At 46.0% G+C, this 21,770-nt stretch overlaps 1 protein-coding gene across 3 annotated transcripts in view; it reads left to right on the top strand.

The window, feature by feature from the left end:
- fbrs (fibrosin) overlaps positions 1-20,618 on the top strand; it is a 28,993-nt gene extending 8,375 nt beyond the window's left edge. For 2 of the 3 annotated variants that reach the window (XM_059012551.1, XM_059012550.1), the window contains exons 6-18: positions 1-368; positions 1,508-1,761; positions 2,876-3,177; positions 3,571-3,615; positions 5,001-5,096; positions 5,725-5,793; positions 6,522-6,560; positions 7,673-7,744; positions 9,753-9,885; positions 10,012-10,092; positions 13,879-13,962; positions 15,012-15,234; positions 16,988-20,618. The exon at positions 1-368 is cut by the window's left edge and continues 47 nt beyond it. In XM_059012551.1, the coding sequence (XP_058868534.1) occupies positions 1-368; positions 1,508-1,761; positions 2,876-3,177; positions 3,571-3,615; positions 5,001-5,096; positions 5,725-5,793; positions 6,522-6,560; positions 7,673-7,744; positions 9,753-9,885; positions 10,012-10,092; positions 13,879-13,962; positions 15,012-15,234; positions 16,988-18,872 (3,651 nt within the window). In that variant the 3' untranslated portion in view covers positions 18,873-20,618. The remainder of the gene's footprint in view (positions 369-1,507; positions 1,762-2,875; positions 3,178-3,570; positions 3,616-5,000; positions 5,097-5,724; positions 5,794-6,521; positions 6,561-7,672; positions 7,745-9,752; positions 9,886-10,011; positions 10,093-13,878; positions 13,963-15,011; positions 15,235-16,987) is intronic. The other variant, XM_059012552.1, reaches the window with a different exon arrangement.
- The last annotated feature ends 1,152 nt before the right edge of the window (positions 20,619-21,770 follow it).

Raw genomic sequence — 21,770 nt, 5'->3', positions numbered from 1 at the left:
CGTCTCTCCGTGACCCCCAAAATATCCGGCATCCAACGCAGCCAGGAGAGAAACCAGGAACCAGACGGCGCCCCCTACCTGCCGACAGAGCCCCCGAACCTGCTCCCAGGCCGCCTGCACCCCCCGTCCTCCTCGCTAACCAAAGAGGCGCGGAGAGGAGACAGGCCTGCCCCCTTGCTGCTGGAGCCCCTGTGCAATTACCACGGGGGTCACAAACACGCCCGGACCACCCTGAACCCCCAGTCGAACCCGAGTCCGGGGAATCGCTCCACCCCGCAGCCCAAACCCCACGGCAAGGGCCTGCTGCATCCCTTCGGCTCGGCTGCGCCCGCCCAGGCTGTGTACGGGACGGGACTTGGGTTCAACAGGTCAGTGGAGCTTAGAGATGGATTACTGGAAATTTTAAGAGTGATTTCACTCAATGGGTTTCCTTCTTTATGCGAGTCAGGGTGGTTTATAATAGTAGAAAACACTAGCGGAGCCTTTGGGGAAATAGTTGATGCTCATAATGCATCAGAGTAGGAAAATGCAACATGTCTAAGACTTTTGCACAACAACGTCTCACCCGAAAGACGGAGCACAAGGAGGTGAAGTGACTTACTCAGGGTCACACACACACACACACACACAGGGAGTCAGTGAGCTGGGATTTGAACCTCCTGGTTACAAGCCCTTTTCTTAACAACTGGACCACACAGCCTATACTACCAGCTTGATCAGCCCCAGTGTGTCTAGGTAACAAGCTCAGGTGTGTCTGATTATTAAACTCCTAGTGAAACCAGGACTGGATCCCACTGCTGTGCAACGGGAATCTGATTCCCATCCCTGCAATAATAATGCTGGTTATTCTCACAGGGCTGGGAATCAGACTCCCGCTGCACAGCAGTGTGATCCAGTCCAGGTTTTACTACCAGCTTGATTAGTGTCTAGGTAACAAGCTGAGGTGTGCTGTTTTGAACTCCTTCAAAGGAAGCTAGGTGGTTTTCCCAAGACCACGGAGCTAAAAAACAGAATGCTTTTTTTTTTTTTTTCCCAAATTCCGTACGAACTTCAGGAACTGAGAAAGTTAGAACAGTTTGAGATCCTAATTTTTTATTATTATTATTATTATTATTATTATTATAAGCGCTTCTAGAGGAAATTAATGTATTATCACAATTATGAACATAACCATTTTCCCCTCTCTCCCTCCATCTCTGCATCTCCCTCTCCCCCTCCATCTCTCTCCCTCCATCTCTGCATCTCCCTCTCCCCCTCCATCTGTCCCCCTCCATCTCTCTCGCTCTCTCCCCCCTCCGTCTCTCTCTCCCCCCTCCGTCTCTCTCTCCCCCTCCATCTCTCCCCCTCTCTCCCCCTCCATCTCTCCCCCTCTCTCTCCCCCTCCATCTCTCCCCCTCTCTCTCCCCCTCCATCTCTCCCCCTCTCTCCCTCCTCTCTCTCTCTCCCCCTCCATCTCTCTCTCTCTCTCTCTCTCTCTCTCTCCCCCCCCCCCCCCCTCACACCACAGCCGTTGCAGCACTCCATCAAAGACCCCCACCTCCTCCTCCTCCTCCTCTTCCAGCCAGCTGTCTCTCCACCGACCCTCCACCCCTTCCAGCCTGGCCCTGGCACTCAACCCCTCCTTCCCAGGGGGTCTCCGGCCCCCCTCTCACCCAGGGGGGAGACCCTTCACCCCCTCGCCCGGCCTGCCCCCCCCTCCTCCCTTGCTGCAGGCGGCAGGGCACCCAGCCTCTGGGGCAGCGGCGACCGCTGCGTTCTCAGGTAAGGGGGTTCGCCTCACGGAGGCACTACAGAGCGTGGAGGTGGGGAGGCGGGGATAGATGGCTTTGTCGTTTTTTTTCTGGTACGGAGTTAGCCGCGTCTGTCTGGGGATGGAGGGAGGGGCCTGGGGATCGGGGGGGGGAGCTAAGTGTAATATTTTTATTTTTGTGGGTGCAGCTTAATGTTATAGTTGTGTAACTTCCATCATCCTCATGAAAGCTGGAAACCAGCAAGACACAGAGAGCTAGCTAGCCTGACAGGCACAAATACACACACACACACACACAGAGCTAGATAGCCAGCCAGACACAAATACACACACACACACACACACAGAGCTAGCTAGCCTGACAGACAGAAATACACACACACACACACACACACAGAGCTAGCTAGCCTGACAGACACAAATACACACACACACACACACACACACACACACACACACACACAGAGCTAGCTAGCCTGACAGACACAAATACACACACACACACACACACACACAGAGCTAGCTAGCCAGACAGACACAAATACACACACGCACACAGAGCTAGCTAGCCAGACAGACACAAATACACACACGCACACAGAGCTAGCTAGATAGCCTGACAGACACAAATACACACACACACACACACAGAGCTAGCTAGCCTGACAGACAGAAATACACACACACACACACACAGACAAACAGAGAGACACACACACACTGACAGAGAGCTAGACAGATAGATAGACACACACACTGACAGAGATAGACAGAGACACACACAGACAAACGGATATACACACAGAGACAGACAGACAGAGCTAGATAGACACACACACACACAGAGCTAGATAGACACACACACACACACACAGAGCTAGACACACACACAGACAGAGCTAGATATACACACACACACACACACAGAGCTAGACGCACACACAGACAGAGCTAGATATACACACACACACACAGACAGAGAGCTAGATAGACAGACACACTGACAGATACACAGACAGAGAGCTAGATGCACAGACAGACACACTGACAGATACAGACAGACAGACGGATATACAGCTAGATCTCATCTCTCTCTCTCTCTCTCTCTCTGTTTGGTTTTTCCAGAGCAGGACCTGATCCGGCAGGAGCTGAACTCTCGCTTCCTCACCTCCCAGTCGCGGGGAGGGGGAGGGGCCGACCGGGCTGGGGGCGGGGCCGGGGGAGAGGGGAGGGGCCCGTCAGCCAGCACCGCCCCCACTGGGTCTGGGACAGCCTCCGGCCCAGCCAGCATCGGCCCACTGGCGTTCCAGTTTCACCAGCATAACCACCAGCACCAGCACACGCACACACACCAGCACTATACCCCCTTCCTGCCTCCCAGCGCTGCTGCCACTGCTGTGGTACCGAACACCCCCGCCGCCCCCATGGTACGTGCCAACCACAGTGTTCTGCTGCTCTATGCTCCGGGCGTACCAGCTCAAAACGGGGGGGGGGGGGTCAATGTAAAGTCCTCATGAACACTGTAAACAAGGCTAGACAAACTGTTACAGTTATTGTACAGAACACCCCCAACCTCCCCCATGGTACATGCCAACCCCAATGTACTGCTGTGCGTTCCGGGCGTACCAGCTCAAAAAATAGGTAAAGCGCTTTGAGATGCTGTGGTATGAAAAATAAAACAACTTGAAATGGAATGGAAATAATAATCTAGTTCTGTGTGCAGGATATATATTAAATAATAATAATAATAATAATAATAGTCGTCTTGTCTGATTAAGACTCTCAACACTCGCTGCTTCTGTCCTTTTGGTTTTGTTTAGTTCGACAAGTACCCTGGGAAGATGGACGGGCTCTACCAACACAGCGTGAGTCAAAACATTTTTTTATTTATTTCTTGTGTGGTTTCTTTTGTGTTTTTTGTTTGTTTCTCTAAAGCTAAAAAGGATACACTGATACCAAGATATCTTTCTCTCTCTCCCTCTTTCCTCTCTCTCCCTTTCCTTTTTCCTCTCTCTCCCTTTCCTCTCTCCCTCTGTCCTCTCTCTCTCTCTCTCTCCTCCCTCTGTCTCCTCTCTCTCCTCCCTCTGTCTCCTCTCTCTCCTCTCTCCCTCTGTCTCCTCTCTCTCCTCTCTCCCTCTGTCTCCTCTCTCTCTCCCTCTGTCTCCTCTCCTCTCTGTCTCCTCTCTCTCCTCTCTCCCTGTCTTCTGTCTCCTCTCCCCTCTCTCCTCTCTCTGTCTGTCTTCTCTCTCTCTCCTCCCTCTGTCTCCTCTCTCTCCTCCCTCTGTCTCCTCTCCTCTCTCTGTCTCCTCTCTCTCCTCCCTCTGTCTCCTCTCTCTCCTCCCTCTGTCTCCTCTCTCTCCTCCCTCTGTCTCCTCTCTCTCCTCCCTCTGTCTCCTCTCTCTCCTCCCTCTGTCTCCTCTCTCTCCTCTCTCCCTCTGTCTCCTCTCTCTCCTCTCCCTCTGTCTTCTCTCTCTGTCTATCTCTCTGTCCTCTGTCTCCTCTCTCCTGCCTCTGTCTTCTGTCTCCACTCTCTCTGAATAAAGCTTATGTTAAGTAAGTCTATACAACAATACCCTTTGTAATGTATGGATAAGTACTGTAATTGTAGTCCAGTCCATGATCCGAATTAAGCGACGTTACATCAGAAATTCAAATTCTTGGAGTTCTCTGTACTTTATTTTTTTTTTAAAAAAATTTTAAACTCCTGAGTCTTGTCTTAATAAAAAAAACCGCAACACAGAAAAACTGCCTCCCATAGAAACGTTTAAAGTCCTGAAAATCCATAGGTTATGATGATTAATATAATAATAATAATAATAATAATAATAATAATAATAATAATAATAATTAACAAGGATTTAATACATGTCTTTTTATTATATATATATATATATATATATATATATATATATATATATATATATAATTTATTTTTTTTGGAAAACTTAAAGGCAAGAATGAGTTTCTGCATACCCCTAGTATTGATACAGTCAACCAATTAATGTTGGTGTGTCTCTCTGTGTGTGTCTCTCCCTCTCCTCTCTCTCTCTCTCTGTGTCTCTGACTCTCTTTGTGTCCGTCTCTGTTTGTCTGTGTCTCTCTCTCTCGCTCTCTGTGTCTCTTGTTTCTCTCTGTGTGTCTGTCTCTGTGTCTCTCTCTGTCTGTCTCTGTCTCTCTGTGTGTGTCTGTCTCTGTGTCTGTGTGTGTCTGTCTCTCTGTCTCTGTCTCTGTGTATGTGTTTGTGTTGCAGTTCTACCCAGCCTATCCTCCATCAGTCTCTGGGCTCCCACCAGTGCTGCCGCCTGCTGGAACCTTTAGCTCACTGCAGGGTGCTTTTCAACCAAAGGTAAGCATTCACAAGGATTGGTGACGGGGATGGGAATCAGACTCCCGCTGCACAGCAGTGTGATCCAGTCCTGGTTTCACTAGGAGTTTAATAATCAGACACACCTGAGCTTGTTAGCTAGACACACTGGGGGCTGATCAAGCTGGTAGTAAAACCTGGAATGGATCACACTGCTGTGCAATAGGAGTCTGATTCCCATCCCTGCATAAGATCTAATTTTACGGTTACCTGTGCAATAGGTGCTGACAATCAGACGAGGGTGGCTGGTGTCGATCGGGCTGATTTCACCCCTTCAGAGTGAATTCAGAAACAGCTGCTCGGGTTTGTGTGGGTCGCTGTTCTCCGCAGAGTCTGAAGAAAAAGCAGCGACCGTCACAAACCCAAGCAGCTGTTTCTTTGTATATATTACTGATAAGGTTTACAAGAAGAGATCGAACGGATTTCAAATGCCTACTTGCCGATCAGACCTGTGTCTTAATTCTTCCGGTCCATTTTTTAAAAACTTCAGATGCAATTTTTATTGTATTATTAACTGGTAGATGTTTTTAAAGGCCACCAGTCCTTCTTGGCACCCTCACAGTGTTCTGCTGTGGTGACAGAGTTAAACGTGGCCCCGCCTCTCTTTCAGACAACCAATCCGGACATAGCAGCGAGATTGGGGGCGGTGCCTCACCCCTTGCAGTCGAAAGATCCACGTGTGAGTAAGATTTTAAAATAAATAAATAATTTATTTGTGTGTCTCCCTTTTTTTAAAATCATTCCATTTGCTTTTCCACGATCAAGTTATATTTATCAATTTTAAAAACTCTGCCTTTGACCTTTCAACTCTGCCAGCCTCCCTCACTCTCTCCGTCTGCGTACATGCTAGAGGGGGTGTGGCCCTGGTTTGAAAAAAAGTCACGTGATTTGAATGGAATGAGTTTATTGGTCGGCCAGGGTGTCCTCGGCTCACCAGCGCCCCCCCTGTGGTCTGGCCGGGCGCCTGCGGGCTTGCCTGGAAGCTGCCCCAGAGCTGCGTTGTCCTCCGACGCTGTAGCTCTGAGGCGGCTGCACGGTGAGTCTGCAGAGTGTAAAGAAGCGGGCGGCTGACGCACACGCTTCGGAGGACAGCGTGTGTTCATCTTCACACCTCCCTGGTTTCACTAGGAGTTTAATAATCAGACACACCTGAGCTTGTTATCTAGACACACTGGGGGCTGATCAAGCTGGTAGTAAAACCTGGAATGGATCACACTGCTGTGCAATAGGAGTCTGATTCCCAGCCCTGCAGTACATTTTAAATATTAATAATACAAAATAAACACACAGCCAATTTTAAAATCAGTTTTTAAAGGTTGCAAATTGATTTTTTTTTTTAATGAGTGTTTCATTTTAAAATGATAGTCTGGTCAGGTTTTTGAACCCATGTCTTGTTTCCATTACCAGCTCACAGATCCATTCAGGGCTGCGTTACGAGTGAGTAATGTAAGTAGTATTATTATTATCATTATTATTATTATTATTATTACAATAATGTGTCCTACCTTTTTCCTTTTTTTAATGATAAATATTTTATATTTGTATATTTTGTTACACTGAGATAGATTTTATATATATATATATATATATATATATATATATATATATGTGTGTGTGTATGTATATATATATAGCAGTGTGGAGTAGTGGTTAGGGCTCTGGACTCTTGACCGGAGGGTCGTGGGTTCAATCCCAGGTGGGGGGACACTGCTGCTGTACCCTTGAGCAAGGTACTTTACCTAGATTGCTCCAGTAAAAAACCCAACTGTATAAATGGGTCAAAAGATAATATAATGCACAGTTCACAGCCTGCCTCTGTAAAGCGCTTTGAGATGGTGGTCCACTATGAAAGGAGCTATATAAAAATATTATTATTATTATTATTATTATTATTATTATTATTATTATTATTATTATTATTATTATTATTATTAGCCAGTCCACAGCTCTGTACTAAATCTGTAAGTTTGTTGCAATTGACCCACTGAGACCAGTGTGGTTTACATGTGTAAGTGAACTCTCTCTCTCTCTCTCCTTTCTCTGTTCTCTCTCCTCTTTCTCTCCTCTCTTTCTTTCTCTCCCTCTTTCTCTCCTCTGTCTTCCTCTTTCTCCTTTCTCTTTCTGCCCTCCTCTTTCTCTGTGTCCTCTCCTCTTTGTCTGTTCTCGCTCCCTCTCTTTCTCTCCCTCTCTCTCTTTCTCTCCTCTTTCTCTGTTCTCGCTCCCTCTCTTTCTCTCCCTCTCTCTCTTTCTCTCCTCTTTCTCTGTTCTCGCTCCCTCTCTTTCTCTCCCTCTCTCTCTTTCTCTCCTCTTTCTCTGTTCTCGCTCCCTCTCTTTCTCTCCCTCTCTCTCTTTCTCTCTCTCTCTCTCCTTTCTCTGTTCTCTCTCCTCTTTCTCTCCCTCTCTCTCTCTCTCTCTCTCTCTCTCTCCTTTCTCTGTTCTCTCCCTCTCTTTCTCTCTCTCTCTCTCCTTTCTCTGTTCTCGCTCCCTCTCTCTCTTTCTCTCTTTCTCTCTCCTCTTTCTCTGTTCTCGCTCCCTCTCTTTCTTTCTCTCTTTCTCAGAAACCTGGGAAGTGGTGTGCAATGCATGTAAGAGTAGCATGGATGATTCTTCGGCATCAGGAGAAAGTGAAGGTACCGTTAAAACACACAGACTCGGAGACAGACGCGCGGACGCAGAGACACGCTGAGACACACACACACACACACACACAGATATACAGACGCACAGACACATACACAGATATACAGACACATACACAGATATACAGACACACAGACACATACACAGATATACAGACACACAGACATACACAGATATACAGACACATACACAGATATACAGACACACAGACACATACACAGATATACAGACACACAGACATACACAGATATACAGACACACAGACACACAGACACACACAGACATACAGACACCACTCGCACAGACTCAGAGACAGACGGACGCGCAGAAACACAGACAGACAAAGAGACACACATACACAGATATACAGAGATACACAGATAGACACATACACACACAGACAGATATAGACACATACACAGATATAGACACATACACTGATATAGACACATACACAGATATAGACACATACACAGATATAGACACATACACAGATATAGACACATACACAGATATACAGACACATACACAGATATACAGACACCACTCGCACAGACTCGGACACAGACGGACGCGCAGAAACACAGACAGACATAAACAGATATACAGACACACACACACACGCACAGACAGACAGACGTACAGACACACACACACACACAGACAGACAGACAGACAGACGTACAGAGACACACACGCACGCAGGAACAAACAGACCCCTTTACCATATATTCAATTCAGAAAGCTTTACTGGCAGGACAAGTGAACACGTTTCACCAAAGCAATGTGTAACAAACATTTACAAAACATTTAAAGATTACTAAAACGTTTCCCTCTCTACCTTCGTTCACCCTCTCTTTCTCACTCTTCTTCCCTCATGCTCATCCCTGTCTCCCTCTCTTGTTCCTTCCTTTCGCCTTCCCTCTTCCCCCTCTCCCTTTCTCTCTTCCCCTCCCTTTCTCTCTCTCTCCATCCTTCCCTCTCCCTTACTCTAGCTTGTAGCTCTCTCTCTCTGTCTCTCGCTCTCTCTCTCTGTGTCTCTCTCTCTCTCGCTCTCTCTCTGTCTCTCTCTCTCTCTGTGTCTCTCTCTCTCTCTCGCTCTCTCTCTGTGTGTCTCTCTCTCCCTCCCTCTCTCTCTCTCTCTCTCTCTCTTGCTCGCTCTCTCTCTCTCTCTCTCTCTCTCTCTCTCTCTCTCTCTCTCTCTCTCTCACACACACACACACACTGAGGAAGGAATTGCTTGGGTTTAGGAGTTGGCTGAGGGTTTTGGGGGAGGGGGGTTGGGTTTTTGGGGGTTTGTAACCTTGAATGTAACTGTTGAATGGAAGACGTGTCCTTTTGGGGTGAATTGATATGTACGCTCTTTTTTTTCTCTCTCTCTCCTCTCATTTTTTTCACTCCTTCCCCTCTCCTCTATTCACCCTCTACCCCCCACTCCACTCTCCTCTCCATTCCCCCCTCTCTCCCTCTCCCCTCTCTCCATTCCCCCTCTCTCCCCTCTCTCCATTCCCCCTCTCTCCTCTCTCTCCATTCCCCCTCTCTCCTCTCTCTCCATTCCCCCTCTCCTCTCTCTCCATTCTCCCTCTCTCCTCTCTCTCCATTCCCCCTCTCTCGCTTCCTTCTCTCCATTCCTCTCTCTCCATTCCCCCTCTCTCGCTTCCTCTCTCCTCTCTCTCCATTCCCCCTCTCTCCTCTCTCTCCATTCCCCCTCTCTCCTCTCTCTCCATTCCCCCTCTCTCGCTTCCTTCTCTCCATTTCCCCTCTCTCCTCTCTCTCCATTCCCCCTCTCCTCTCTCTCCATTCCCCCTCTCCTCTCTCTCCATTCTCCCTCTCTCCTCTCTCTCCATTCTCCCTCTCTCCTCTCTCTCCATTCCCCTCTCTCCTCTCTCTCCATTCCCCCCCTCTCTCTCTCTCCTCTCTCCATTCCCCTCTCTCTCTCTCCCCTCTCTCCATTCCCTCTCTCTCCACTCTCCTCTCTCCTCTCTCTCTCTCTCTCAGCACATGCAGGCTGATCCTCACAAGCCTGATTTCCCCAGTGACCTCCTCACCCGGGTCCCAGGCTCCGGGTCCGTGGGCCCCCTCTCTGGCGCTCACGATCTCTCCCGCCCCTCCACCCTGTTCTCTGCTGGCGGTGAGTGCAAGATCCGGATTTTAAATAAATAAATAAAAAGGAACTGATTTTTAAAATTATTTTTCTTTCTTTCCTTGTTCACTGTTTTTGATCTGTTCTGGTTTTTTTTGTTTCTCTTGGTTTTAGGGGCGGTCCATCCTGGCTCCTCCCCCTTCGCCCCGCCCACCGGACCCCCTAACCCTTTCTTAACCCCGCCCTCGCACCTAGGTAAGCAAACGTCCGGACCCCCGGTGTAACTAACATTTGTACCCCCAGGGAAACGAAAATCTGTCCTCGTCCCCCCCACCCTCCCCCAAAACTAGTACAAAAAAATGAGATGAAAAAATACAAATGCCCCCTTTTTAACCCTTTGAGGTCCATTTATTAACTGCGCGTCAGGCACGCCAGGTCTAATTTATTTTCACACGCGCAGTTAATTTTAGACGCGCTGTTTAAAAGTTTTTTTTTTCACAGTCAAACGGGTTTAAAAGGCCCTGCATATCAACAAAGCACTCACTAGGCATCTCCAGCCCCGCCCCACCCTTTCGTTCACTATCGCTTTCACCTATGTAAGAAATAAATAATAATAATAATAATAGTCGTACATACCGATCAATCATCTCCTGATCACTCGTTTTATCACCAGACTCCTCAATAATGCCAAGTCATTATTTTATTACTATAACATCTCAAAAAAGCTCTGCTAATGTCCGTGTTCTCTGTGCGCTGATTCACAGGCAGCCAGCTTGTTTACTTACGACCGCCCCGTTATCGGATACCTGATACCATGTATGACTATTCATGAGATGCTCCTTATTTATTTTTTGTTTTTTTCGACTTGTCTCAGCTCCTGTCGCTCCCACTCGGCCATTGAATGGTTTTCTTGACTAAAACCCGTTTTTTGCGTTTCTATAATGATGTCGGACAGGGTCCGACAATGGACCTGATAGGAATAATTGCAATGTCGGACCAGGTCCGACAATGGACCGCAAAGGGTTAAATTACACTCAGGGACGCAGTGAATGGGTCATTTTTAATTATTTTATAAAGCAGTGAGAAGGGGAAAAAATAAATAAAAAAATATATATATATATATATATTTTTTTATCTCCCCAGTACTAAATTGTAAAAAAAAAAATTACAAATAAATATTCATTTCTCAAACTACATCAACATAACTAAACGACAACAGCAAACGCCACCAGAAAGTGCATACAGACACTTCAGTAAATACAGATCAAGGTATCAGCTTATTCAACGGTGTCATCGTTACATTTTCTGTGTGTGTGTGTGTCTCTTTGTCTGTGTGTGTGTGTCTCTGTGTGTGTGTGTGTCTCTGTCTCTGTGTGTCTTTGTGTGTGTGTCTCTGCCTCTGTGTGTGTCTTTCTTTGTCTCTGTGTGTGTGTCTGTCTCTCTTTCTCTGTCTGTCTGTGTGTGTGTCTCTGTGTATGTCTTTGTGTGTGTGTCTCTGTCTCTGTCTGTGTCTTTCTCTCTCTCTGTCTGTCTGTGTGTGTGTCTCTGTTTGTGTGTCTTTGTCTGTCTGTGTGGGTGTCTCTGTCTCTGTGTGTCTTTCTCTTTGTCTGTGTGTGTGTCTCTGTGTGTCTTTCTCTCTGTCTGTGTGTGTGTGTGTGTCTGTGTCTGTGTGTGTGTCTCTGTCTCTGTGTGTGTCTTTCTCTGTGTGTGTGTGTGTGTCTTTCTCTTTGTCTGTGTGTGTGTGTCTCTGTGTGTGTGTCTTTCTCTTTGTCTGTCTGTGTGTGTGTCTCTGTGTGTCTTTCTCTCTGTCTGTCTGTGTGTGTGTGTCTGTGTGTGTCTTTCTGTCTGTCTGTGTGTGTGTCTTTCTCTCTGTCTGTGTGTGTGTGTGTGTGTGTGTGTCTGTGTGTGTGTCTTTCTCTCTTTGTCTGTCTGCGTGTGTCTCTGTCTCTGTGTGTCTTTCTCTCTGTCTGTCTGTGTGTGTGTGTGTCTCTCTGTCTCGTTTCATTTCTCTCGTGTTTTGTGCATGATGGGTAATCTCAGCGTGTACAGCGACAGCCAAAAATTTTGCAGAAGCTAAAATTTGAGGATTGAGACACAATAAAAAAAAAAATGATACAGTGCCTTGCAAAAGTATTCAGACCCCTGACCAATTCTCTCATATTACTGAATTACAAATGGTACATTGAAATTTCGTTCTGTTTGATATTTTATTTTAAAACATTGAAACTCAAAATCAATTATTGTAACGTGACATTGGTTTTATGTTGGGAAATATTTTTAAGAAAAATAAAAAACTGAAATATCTTGCTTGCATAAGTATTCAACCCCTGTGCTGTGGAAGCTCCCAGTTTACACCGATGAAAGAAATTGCCCTAACGAGGACACAATTACCTTACCATTGGCCTCCACCTGTGAACCATTAAAGTTGCTGTCACATTTTCTGGATAAAAACCCCACTGTTGAAGGATCATTGGTCAGGCTGTGAATCTGAAGGAAAATGAAGACCAAAGAGCGTTCTACAGAAGTTAGAGTTAAAGTAATACAAATGCATAGATTAGGGAAAGGGTGCAAAATAATATCCAAGTGTTTGGATATCCCAGTGAGCACAGTTGGATCAATAATCAGGAAGTGGAAGCTGCATCACACCACCCAGGCACTGCCAAGAAAAGGCCGTCCCTCAAAACTCAACGCTCAAACAAGGAGACTTGTGAGAGAAGCCACAGAGAGGCCAACAATCACTTTGAAGGAGCTACAGAGTTCAGTGGCTGGGAGTGGAGTAATGGTGCACCAGTCAACCATATCAAGAGCGCTGCATAACACTGGCCTGTATGGGAGGGTGGCAAGAAAGAAGCCGTTACTCAAAAAGTACCATCTGAAAGCACGTCTGGAGTTTGCCAGAAAGCATGAGAGTGACCCAGCTGCGATGTGGGAAAAGGTTTTGTGGTCAGATGAGACCAAGTAAGAGCTTTTTGGCCAAAACTCAAAGCGCTATGTGTGGTGCAAACCTAACACTGCCCATGCCTCAAGACACACCATCCCTACAGTTAAGTATGGTGGTGGCAGCACCATGCTGTGGGGATGCTTCTCATCAGCAGGGACTGGGCATCTTGTTAAAATTGAAGGAAGAATGGATGGAGCAATATACAGGGAAATACTGCAAGAGAACCTGCTTCAGTCCGCTAAAAAACTGAAGCTTGGGAGGAAATTCACATTTCAGCAGGACAATGATCCCAAGCACAAGGCCAAAGCAACATTGGAGTGGCTCAAGAACAAAAAGGTGAATGTCCTACAGTGGCCCAGTCAGTCCTGATATCAATCCCATTGAGAATCTGTGGCACTATTTGAAAATTGCGGTCCACAAGCGTCGTCCAACCAACCTGAACAACCTGGAGCAAATCTGCCAAGAAGAATGGGCCAAAATCACTCCGACACTGTGTGCAAAGCTGGTACATACTTACCCCAAAAGACTTAAAGCTGTTATTGCAGCGAAAGGTGGCTCTACCAAATATTAATGTGTGGGGATTGAATACTTATGCAAGCAAGATATTTCAGTTTTTTATTTTTCTTAAAAATATCTCCCAACATAAAACCAATGTCACCTTACAATAATTGATTTTGAGTTTCAGTGTTTTAAAATAAAATATCAAACAGAACGAAATTTCAATGTACCATTTGTAATTCAGTAATATGAGAGAATTGGTCAGGGGTCTGAATACTTTTGCAAGGCACTGTATATATATATATATATATATATATATATATATATATATATATATAATTTTATCTTTTATTTAACATCATGTAATCAAAAGAAACTACAAAATCATATCTCAAAGTCTACCGGAAGCCATAATCGCAGTACAGTGAGGAGTTCATGTTAGATTTCGAAATGTCACGTTTTTCCGGTCGGTTTTTCATTAAGTATCTGGGAAAACTGCAAAGCTGAGGGGGGTGCAAAACTTTGAGCCAGAACTGTACAGTGGCGCAGTGGTTGTTTTGGGGAGGGGTATTGGTACTAATTTGACCCCTCTGATGTTTCAGATCATTACAGACGCAGCCCCTCCTACACCCCCCTGGGAGCCCTCAGCAACGCCGCCTTTGGGGGGCTCGGGAGCCCCAATATCGGTGAGTAGCAGTGGATTTTAGACACTTTTTTTTTTGCAAAATCCTTTTTCGTTCATGTGTGGTTAAACACAGCTGTGGGTTTGGTGTTGAGATGAGAAGGGTTGTTCCGTGTTTTACACTGTGGACAGGTTAAGCTCCTCAGGGGAGTGTTTGCAAACCAAACCTTGTGCTTCTGCACAACTGGAAACCGTCCTCCCTTTAGGCTTTGTGTTATCAAGTGTATGAGGAGGTGTATATTCTGCGTCTTTCCTAATTTCACTCCCGTGCGGAAACAAGTGTCATAATTCACGGGTTCCGTGACCAAATCACATCCCTAATTATTATTATTATTATTATTATTATTATTATTATTATTATTATTATTAATGAGTCATTCAGCGGACACTTTTATCCAAAGCGACTTACAGAGACTAGGGAGGTGAACTCTGCATCAGTGTGGAGTAGTGGTTAGGGCTCTGGACTCTTGACCGGAGGGTCGCGGGTTCAATCCCCAGTGGGGGACACTGCTGTTGTACCCTTGAGCAAGGTACTTTACCTAGATTGCTCCAGTAAAAACCCAACTGTATAAATGGGTAATTGTATGTAAAAATAATGTGATATCTGTATAATGTGAAATAATGCATAATGTGATATCTTGTAACAATTGTAAGTCGCCCTGGATAAGGGCGTCTGCTAAGAAATAAATAAAATAATAATCATCAACAACTGCTGCTGCTGCTGCTGCAGAGTCACTTCCAATAGGAGCTCGTTTGCTTGACGTCTCATCCGAAGGAAGGAGCACAAGGAGGTGAAGTGACTTGCTCAGGGTCACACACACACACACACACAGGGAGTCAGTGGCTGAGCCGGGATTTGAACCTCCTGGTATCAAGACCCCTTTTCTTTAACCACTGTGACCAGTGAGCCTCCTTTAGTTTATCTGATTGGTTTGTAGCTGCACGTGTGACTTCTCCTTGTATGGCTTCTGACTCGGTACAGCGCTGCGGGACGCCGTGGCGTGAAAGGCGCTATATAATATAAAAAATTAATTTTTGCATTACATTTTGCAGCCCCCAGCTTGATGTTCTCTCACAAGGAGGGCCCTGGAGGGTCGCAGGGTTTCAGTCACCCCCACGACCCCTATAACAGGCTGCACCGTGCACCCCCCTCCTTCCCCACTGCCCCCGCCTGGCCCAAAGGGGGCGACGGAGAGCGAGGGGCCAGCAGCAGCAGCAGCTCCCTCGACCGGGAGAGAGAGAGGGAGAAGAGGGTGATAAAGGACGAGAAAGAGAGGTGAGGAGGAGGAGGAGAAGGGGAGAGAGATGCTCTTGGTCTAAAAAGTCGGAGAAAAATTGTTTTCGTGGATGGCAATAAAGACTCCCATTGCACAGCAGTTTGATCCGTTCCTGGTTTTACTGTGAGCTTAGTAATATGTGGCTAATCAAGCTGGTAGTAAAACCTGGAATGGGTGACACTGCTGTGCAATAGGAGTCTGATTCCCAAGGAATCAATTCAATATGTTAACAAGGGAACATTATTCAGCAGCTTTCATTGGACTCTATGAAGCTGAGTGAGTTCATTCTATATAGAGGGGGTGGAATTCAATATGTTAACAAGGGAACATTATTCAGCAGCTTTCAGTGGACTCTATAAAGCTGAGGGAGTTCATTCTATATAGAGGGGGTGGAATTCAATATGTTAACAAGGGAACATTATTCAGCAGCTTTCATTGGACTCTATGAAGCTGAGGGAGTTCATTCTATATAGAGGGGGTGGAATTCAATATGTTAACAAGGGAACATTCAGCAGCTTTCATTGGACTCTATGAAGCTGAGGGAGTTCATTCTATATAGAGGGGGTGTAATTCAATATGTTAACAAGGGAACATTATTCAGCAGCTTTCATTGGACTCTATGAAGCTGAGTGAGTTCATTCTATATAGAGGGTGTGTAATTCAATATGTTAACAAGGGAACATTATTCAGCAGCTTTCATTGGACTCTATGAAGCTGAGGGAGTTCATTCTATATAGAGGGTGTGGAATTCAATATGTTAACAAGGGAACATTATTCAGCAGCTTTCATTGGACTCTATGAAGCTGAGGGAGTTCATTCTATATAGAGGGGGTGTAATTCAATATGTTAACAAGGGAACATTATTCAGCAGCTTTCATTGGACTCTATGAAGCTGAGGGAGTTCATTCTATATAGAGGGTGTGGAATTCAATATGTTAACAAGGGAACATTATTCAGCAGCTTTCATTGGACTCTATGAAGCTGAGGGAGTTCATTCTATATAGAGGGGGTGTAATTCAATATGTTAACAAGGGAACATTATTCAGCAGCTTTCATTGGACTCTATGAAGCTGAGGGAGTTCATTCTATATAGAGGGTGTGGAATTCAATATGTTAACAAGGGAACATTATTCAGCAGCTTTCATTGGACTCTATGAAGCTGAGGGAGTTCATTCTATATAGAGGGTGTGTAATTCAATATAACATAGGAAGATGCTAATTGTACAACAGTTCTACAGCTCTGGCCAAAAGTTTTGCATTCCCCAGATACTTAACGACAAAACTGACTTGAAAAATGTGACGTTTCGAAGTCTAACATGAAATACTTACTGTACTGCATCCTGTTTCTTTTGATTACAGGATGTTAAATAAGATATAAATTATGTTCATATAGTTTTTTTTTTTTTTAAATAATTTTAAATTGTAAAATTTGTAGGTGACGTGTAACTGTTTGTTCGCTGCTGGAAATCTCCCTCTCTCTCGCCCTCTCCCTGTCTCTCACTTGCTCGCTCTCGTTCACTTTCTTTCCCTCTCTCTCGCTCTCTCCCTCTGTCTCTCTCACTCTCGCTCGCTTTCTTTCTTTCTTTCTTTTCTTTTTCTCTCTCGCTCCCTCCCTCACTCTCACTTGCTCGCTCGCTCGCTCGCTCGCTCTCTTTCTCTTGCTTTCTTTCTCTCTGACTCTCTCTTTCTTTCTTTCTCTCTCTCTCAAATCTGGATTTAATAAACCATCCCTTTCTTTATTTTTTTTCCCAGGGACGGGGTTTACAGCCGTCACCCGATCCGGATGTCTCCTGTCACCCCAAACCAAAAGTGCTCCCCCCTCGCCTCCAGCTCCACAGCATCCCACAGCAACGGACACGCTGTCCCCAGAGAGGAAAAGAGAGGAGGGGGCAGAGACTCGAGAGAGCACAGCCGGGACAGAGACAAAGAGAGGGGACGGCCATCTGTCCTGTCCTTGCACCGGGACAGAGACAGGCCGAAATCCCTGTCCAGCGATGTGGCCGCTAGAGACAGCTCGTCTTCGTCTTCTTTTTCAGAGCAGCACAAAATCAAAGAGCAACAGGCTGTGAACAGCCTTCAAAATAACGACAATAGCCACCCTTCCTTACCCGCTCAGCACAGACCTCCACGGAGCGACCCCTCCACTGCGAGTTCAGGGCAAGGGACTCCTGCCTATTCCTCAAATCCTTCTGCTGCTGCTGCTCCTTCCCTGTCAAAGTCGCTCCCAGACAAAGACAATCCGGGGAGAGAGGGCGGGCACAAACCGTCTAGCGCCGCCAGTCCGCTGGCGGTCAGAGAGAACGGTGGCCCTCCGACGCCCGTGGGTTCGGCTGGAGAGAAGAAGAGAGAGAAGGAGAGGGAGAGAGACCGCGATCGTAAGCCCACTCCGGATCAACTCCTGAGCTCCAGGAAATCTGAAAGCTGTCCCGCCAGCTCTACAACCCCCCCTCCTCCTCCTCCTCCTCCTCCCTCCTCCCTCCTCCCTGTCCCGCTGGTTAAAGTCAAAGAGGAACGCAAAGAAGAGCCACCGGAGCCCATCCCCATCCCCATCCCTCCCTCCCACCCCCACCCCCCTGCACCCACTCCCCCCTGCGCCACCCCCCTCACTTTCGACCGGCCCAGCAGTCGGGGGGGGCACCTCTCCTCCCAGCAGCACCCCAGCCTTCATCCGCTAGCCAACCAAGTAACCAGCTCGGGTCCCAAGCCAGCTTCCCTGGCAGCCGCCATGGCGCTCAAATTCAGCCCGGCTATCGCTCAGCATCACCACCCAGCAGCCTCCCCTTCCTCCTCCTCCTCCTCCTCCTCCTCCACCTCACACCCCCTCAGCTCTCTCTCCGTGCTGGAGAGGAGCAGGGCACTGGGGGCTGCCTATCTCGGGGGGCATGTCCTGGCTCACCCGTCCATCCATCACCACCCTCACTCTCCAGCCTCCTTCTGGAACCTGCAGGAGGTCTTGCAGCAGCAGCAGCAGCAGCAGCAGCAGCTGGTCCACCAGAGGCGAGAGATGGCCTTAAATGACCCCCAGATCGCGCGTTTTTTCACAGTGGCGGCCCAGCATAGGTTGTACGAGCAGGAGAGGGTGGGGTACGTCCGAGAGGAGTTTGGGGGGCACCCCCACTCCCTGGCCCCGCACCCCCACCCCCACCACCCCCACCACCCCCTGCTCCCCCTCCACCATGATCGAGCGGCCGGTAGGGCTGCAGGCTCCCCCTCTTCCTCGGCAGCGATGCTGGGGGCAGCTGCCTTGCTAGAGGGGAACGAAAGGGCCCAGATTCTGCGAGAGGATTTCGAGAGAGCCCGGTTCTACGGAATGGCGGCTTTGGAGCCGCGCCCCCACCCCCACCATCCCCACCCGCTCCTGGCTGCTCCCCAACTCTCCGCCGCCACTTCCCTGTTCAGCAGGCTGTGTCCCGAGACTCTGTACAGCCCCCATCACCCCCACCAGAGCAACGGGTTCCTCTCCAAGACGCCCTCCTCCATCGTGGGGCCCCCCCCGCCTCTCATCCCCTCGGGGGCAGCCGCGGGACCCCTCCGGAGCAGCGTGGGGTCCCCCCGAGACGGCAGCAGGTGTACCCCACTGCAAGGGACGGACCACGCTGCGATATACAGCAGCCACAAGGGCAGAGACTCCAGATAAGGAAGTGGAGGCTGCAGGGGGTCGATTTTACACATGTTTTGTAAGGAATCGATTCCAGAATAAATTTGACTTCTGATTATTATTATTATTATTATTATTATTATTATTATTATTATTAATATAATTACTATTCAGGGATTTATTTTTTTCTGGTTTTGTATTTAATGTGTGTCTGTGTAATATAAATTAAATGAAATGTAATTTGAACTGGAAACTCATTATTTGATTAATTTAGCTGCGTTTTGTTTGGTTTCATTTTATAATACAAAATCTAAGCTGATAAATGTCAGGTTGTCGGTTTTAAGATGGCAACGACTTGCCCCAGTTCGGATCAATAAAATCGAGGCGTGTATCCTTTTCACCCTCTTCCGTTCCGTCTTCACCGCCTCAAGGTGCTGTCGAAAAAAAATAAATATAAATGTAGGTAGAGAGAGAAAAAAGGGGAGTTTATTCTCAGACAAAAATAACTGCTGCCTTTTTTTTTTACAAAAGCAAAAAAAAAAACCTGACCTTAACAGCTGATATTTTTTTCTTGATCGAAATCTGTTTTAAGAAACGTCGTTTGGGTGTTTTTGACTTTTTATTTAAAAATAAACAAACCAGTACTCGCTATTGTTTGACCGACAGAACCAATGCGACAGGACACCCCATGATTAGAACGAACGTCCTAAACCAGCGCCTCCCATCCCAGGTCCTGGGGGGGGGGACCCCCAGCTGCGTGGGCTGGTTTTCATTCAAACTCCTCTCTCGATTATTGAACTAGACCCTTCGTTGGACTGACCGTTTGCTTAATTAGTCCCTTTTAATTGTTCTCCTCTCTTAAACAGTCACGGATTTCAAGTTAGCTGTAACGTTTTATCAGTAACTAGAACTCTGCAGGTGCTTAAGAGCAGAGAGCAATTAAAAAGGACTAATTAAGCAAACGATCAGTCCAATCAAGGGTCTAGTTCAATAATCGAGAGCACAGTTTGAATGAAAACCAGCCCCCACAGCGAGCGGGGGGGGGGGGGGTCCCCCAGGACCTGGGATGGGGAGCCATGACGTTGTTTATACTCACACTTGACCTGTTAAACGTGGAGTGAAATAATAGTGGACCCTGATTGGACAGCTGAGACTTTTTTTTTTGGGGGGGTGGGGGGGTGGGTTGGTATGTTGTGTTGTGTGTTTTGTTTTGTTTTTTTCACAGAAAAATAAATGGAAGATGCTTTTTTTCTGAATACTTTTTGTCTTCAGCCCTAATCTTCCTCTTCCTCTCTGTATATATTTATAACACGACAACCTGTGCAAATGGACAAGCGGACACACAGAAGAGAAACTGACCCGAGAAACGAAACTCCTGTGACGTTTTGGATTCTAAAAAAAAAAAGAAATTAATTAATAATAATAAAAAAAAACACAACAAAAAATTTTGTACAAAGGTATGAGACTTTAACACATTATTTTGATTTTGTTTTGTATATATATATATATATATATATATTTTCTCCTTTAGTGCTTCTCCCTGTAATATTTCTCTCTCTCTCTCTCTCTCTCTCTCTCTCTCTCTCTCATTTGGGTTCAAATTGTATTTTGTGAAGATCTGGTATGTATTTGGGGCCAAGCCTTCTCTGTTATGGATGAGGGTGGGGGTGGGTTGTGGGACGTTGTTGATGTGTTTTTTTGGGGGGGGGATGACCCAAACAGAATACCCAACGCCTTCTTTACCCATGCCTTGAATAGTTATTAAAAAGAAAAACAGAAAAAGAAGCACTGTGGTCTGTCTTCTGTTGAATTTATTATTATTATTATTATTATTTGTGAGAAATCGCTGTTAACCCTTTCAGTGCTGGTGGGAGTTTCAGATCTCTCCTTCAGCACAGTTTAGAGTTTCTGAAATCTTGAGAAATTCTCTACAGCTACTGCTAGAAGTTCTGCATCACCTAAAACGTTTAGGGGTGAGACATTAATTAATAATATATATATATATATATATATATATATATATATATATATATATATATATATATATATATATATATATATATATATATATTAATATTATAACAGAGGCAGAAGTGTTAAAGGCACTAGGAGCTCTTAAAATAAACAAATCCCCTGGGCCGGATGAGATCCTCTCAATAGTACTCAAAGAAATGAAAGAAGTTATTTACAAACTGCTAACCAAGATCATGCAACAGTCTCTTGACACAGGGGTTGTACCGACAGACTGGAAAATAGCAAACGTAATACCGATCCCCAAAAAGAGAGACAAAACCGAACCAGGTAACTACAGACCAATAAGCCTGACTTCTATTATATGCAAACTTATGGAAACTATAATAAGATCTAAAATGGAAAATTACCTATATGGTAACAATATCCTGGGAGACAGTCAGCATGGTTTTAGGAAAGGGAGATCATGTTTAACTAACCTGCTTGACTTTTTTGAGGATGCAACATTGAAAATGGATAACTGCAAAGCATACGACATGGTTTATTTAGATTTCCAGAAAGCTTTTGACAAAGTCCCGCATAAAAGATTAATTCTCAAACTGAACGCAGTAGGGATTCAAGGAAATGCATGCACGTGGATTAGGGAGTGGTTAACATGTAGAAAACAGAAAGTACTGATTAGAGGAGAAACCTCGAAATGGAGCGAGGTAACCAGTGGTGTACCACAGGGATCAGTATTAGGTCCTCTGCTATTCCTAATCTACATTAATGATTTAGATTCTGGTATAGTAAGCAAACTTGTTAAATTTGCAGACGACACAAAAATAGGAGGAGTGGCAAACACTGTTGCAGCAGCAAAGGTCATTCAAAATGATCTAGACAGCATTCAGAACTGGGCAGACACATGGCAAATGAAATTTAATAGAGAAAAGTGTAAAGTATTGCATGCAGGCAATAAAAATGTGC

This window comes from Acipenser ruthenus, chromosome 44 (genome assembly GCF_902713425.1).
Source record: "Acipenser ruthenus chromosome 44, fAciRut3.2 maternal haplotype, whole genome shotgun sequence".
NCBI lineage: Eukaryota > Metazoa > Chordata > Actinopteri > Acipenseriformes > Acipenseridae > Acipenser > Acipenser ruthenus.
The sequence above is the reverse complement of the archived record's forward strand: the minus strand, read 5'-3'. Positions and strand labels throughout refer to the sequence as shown.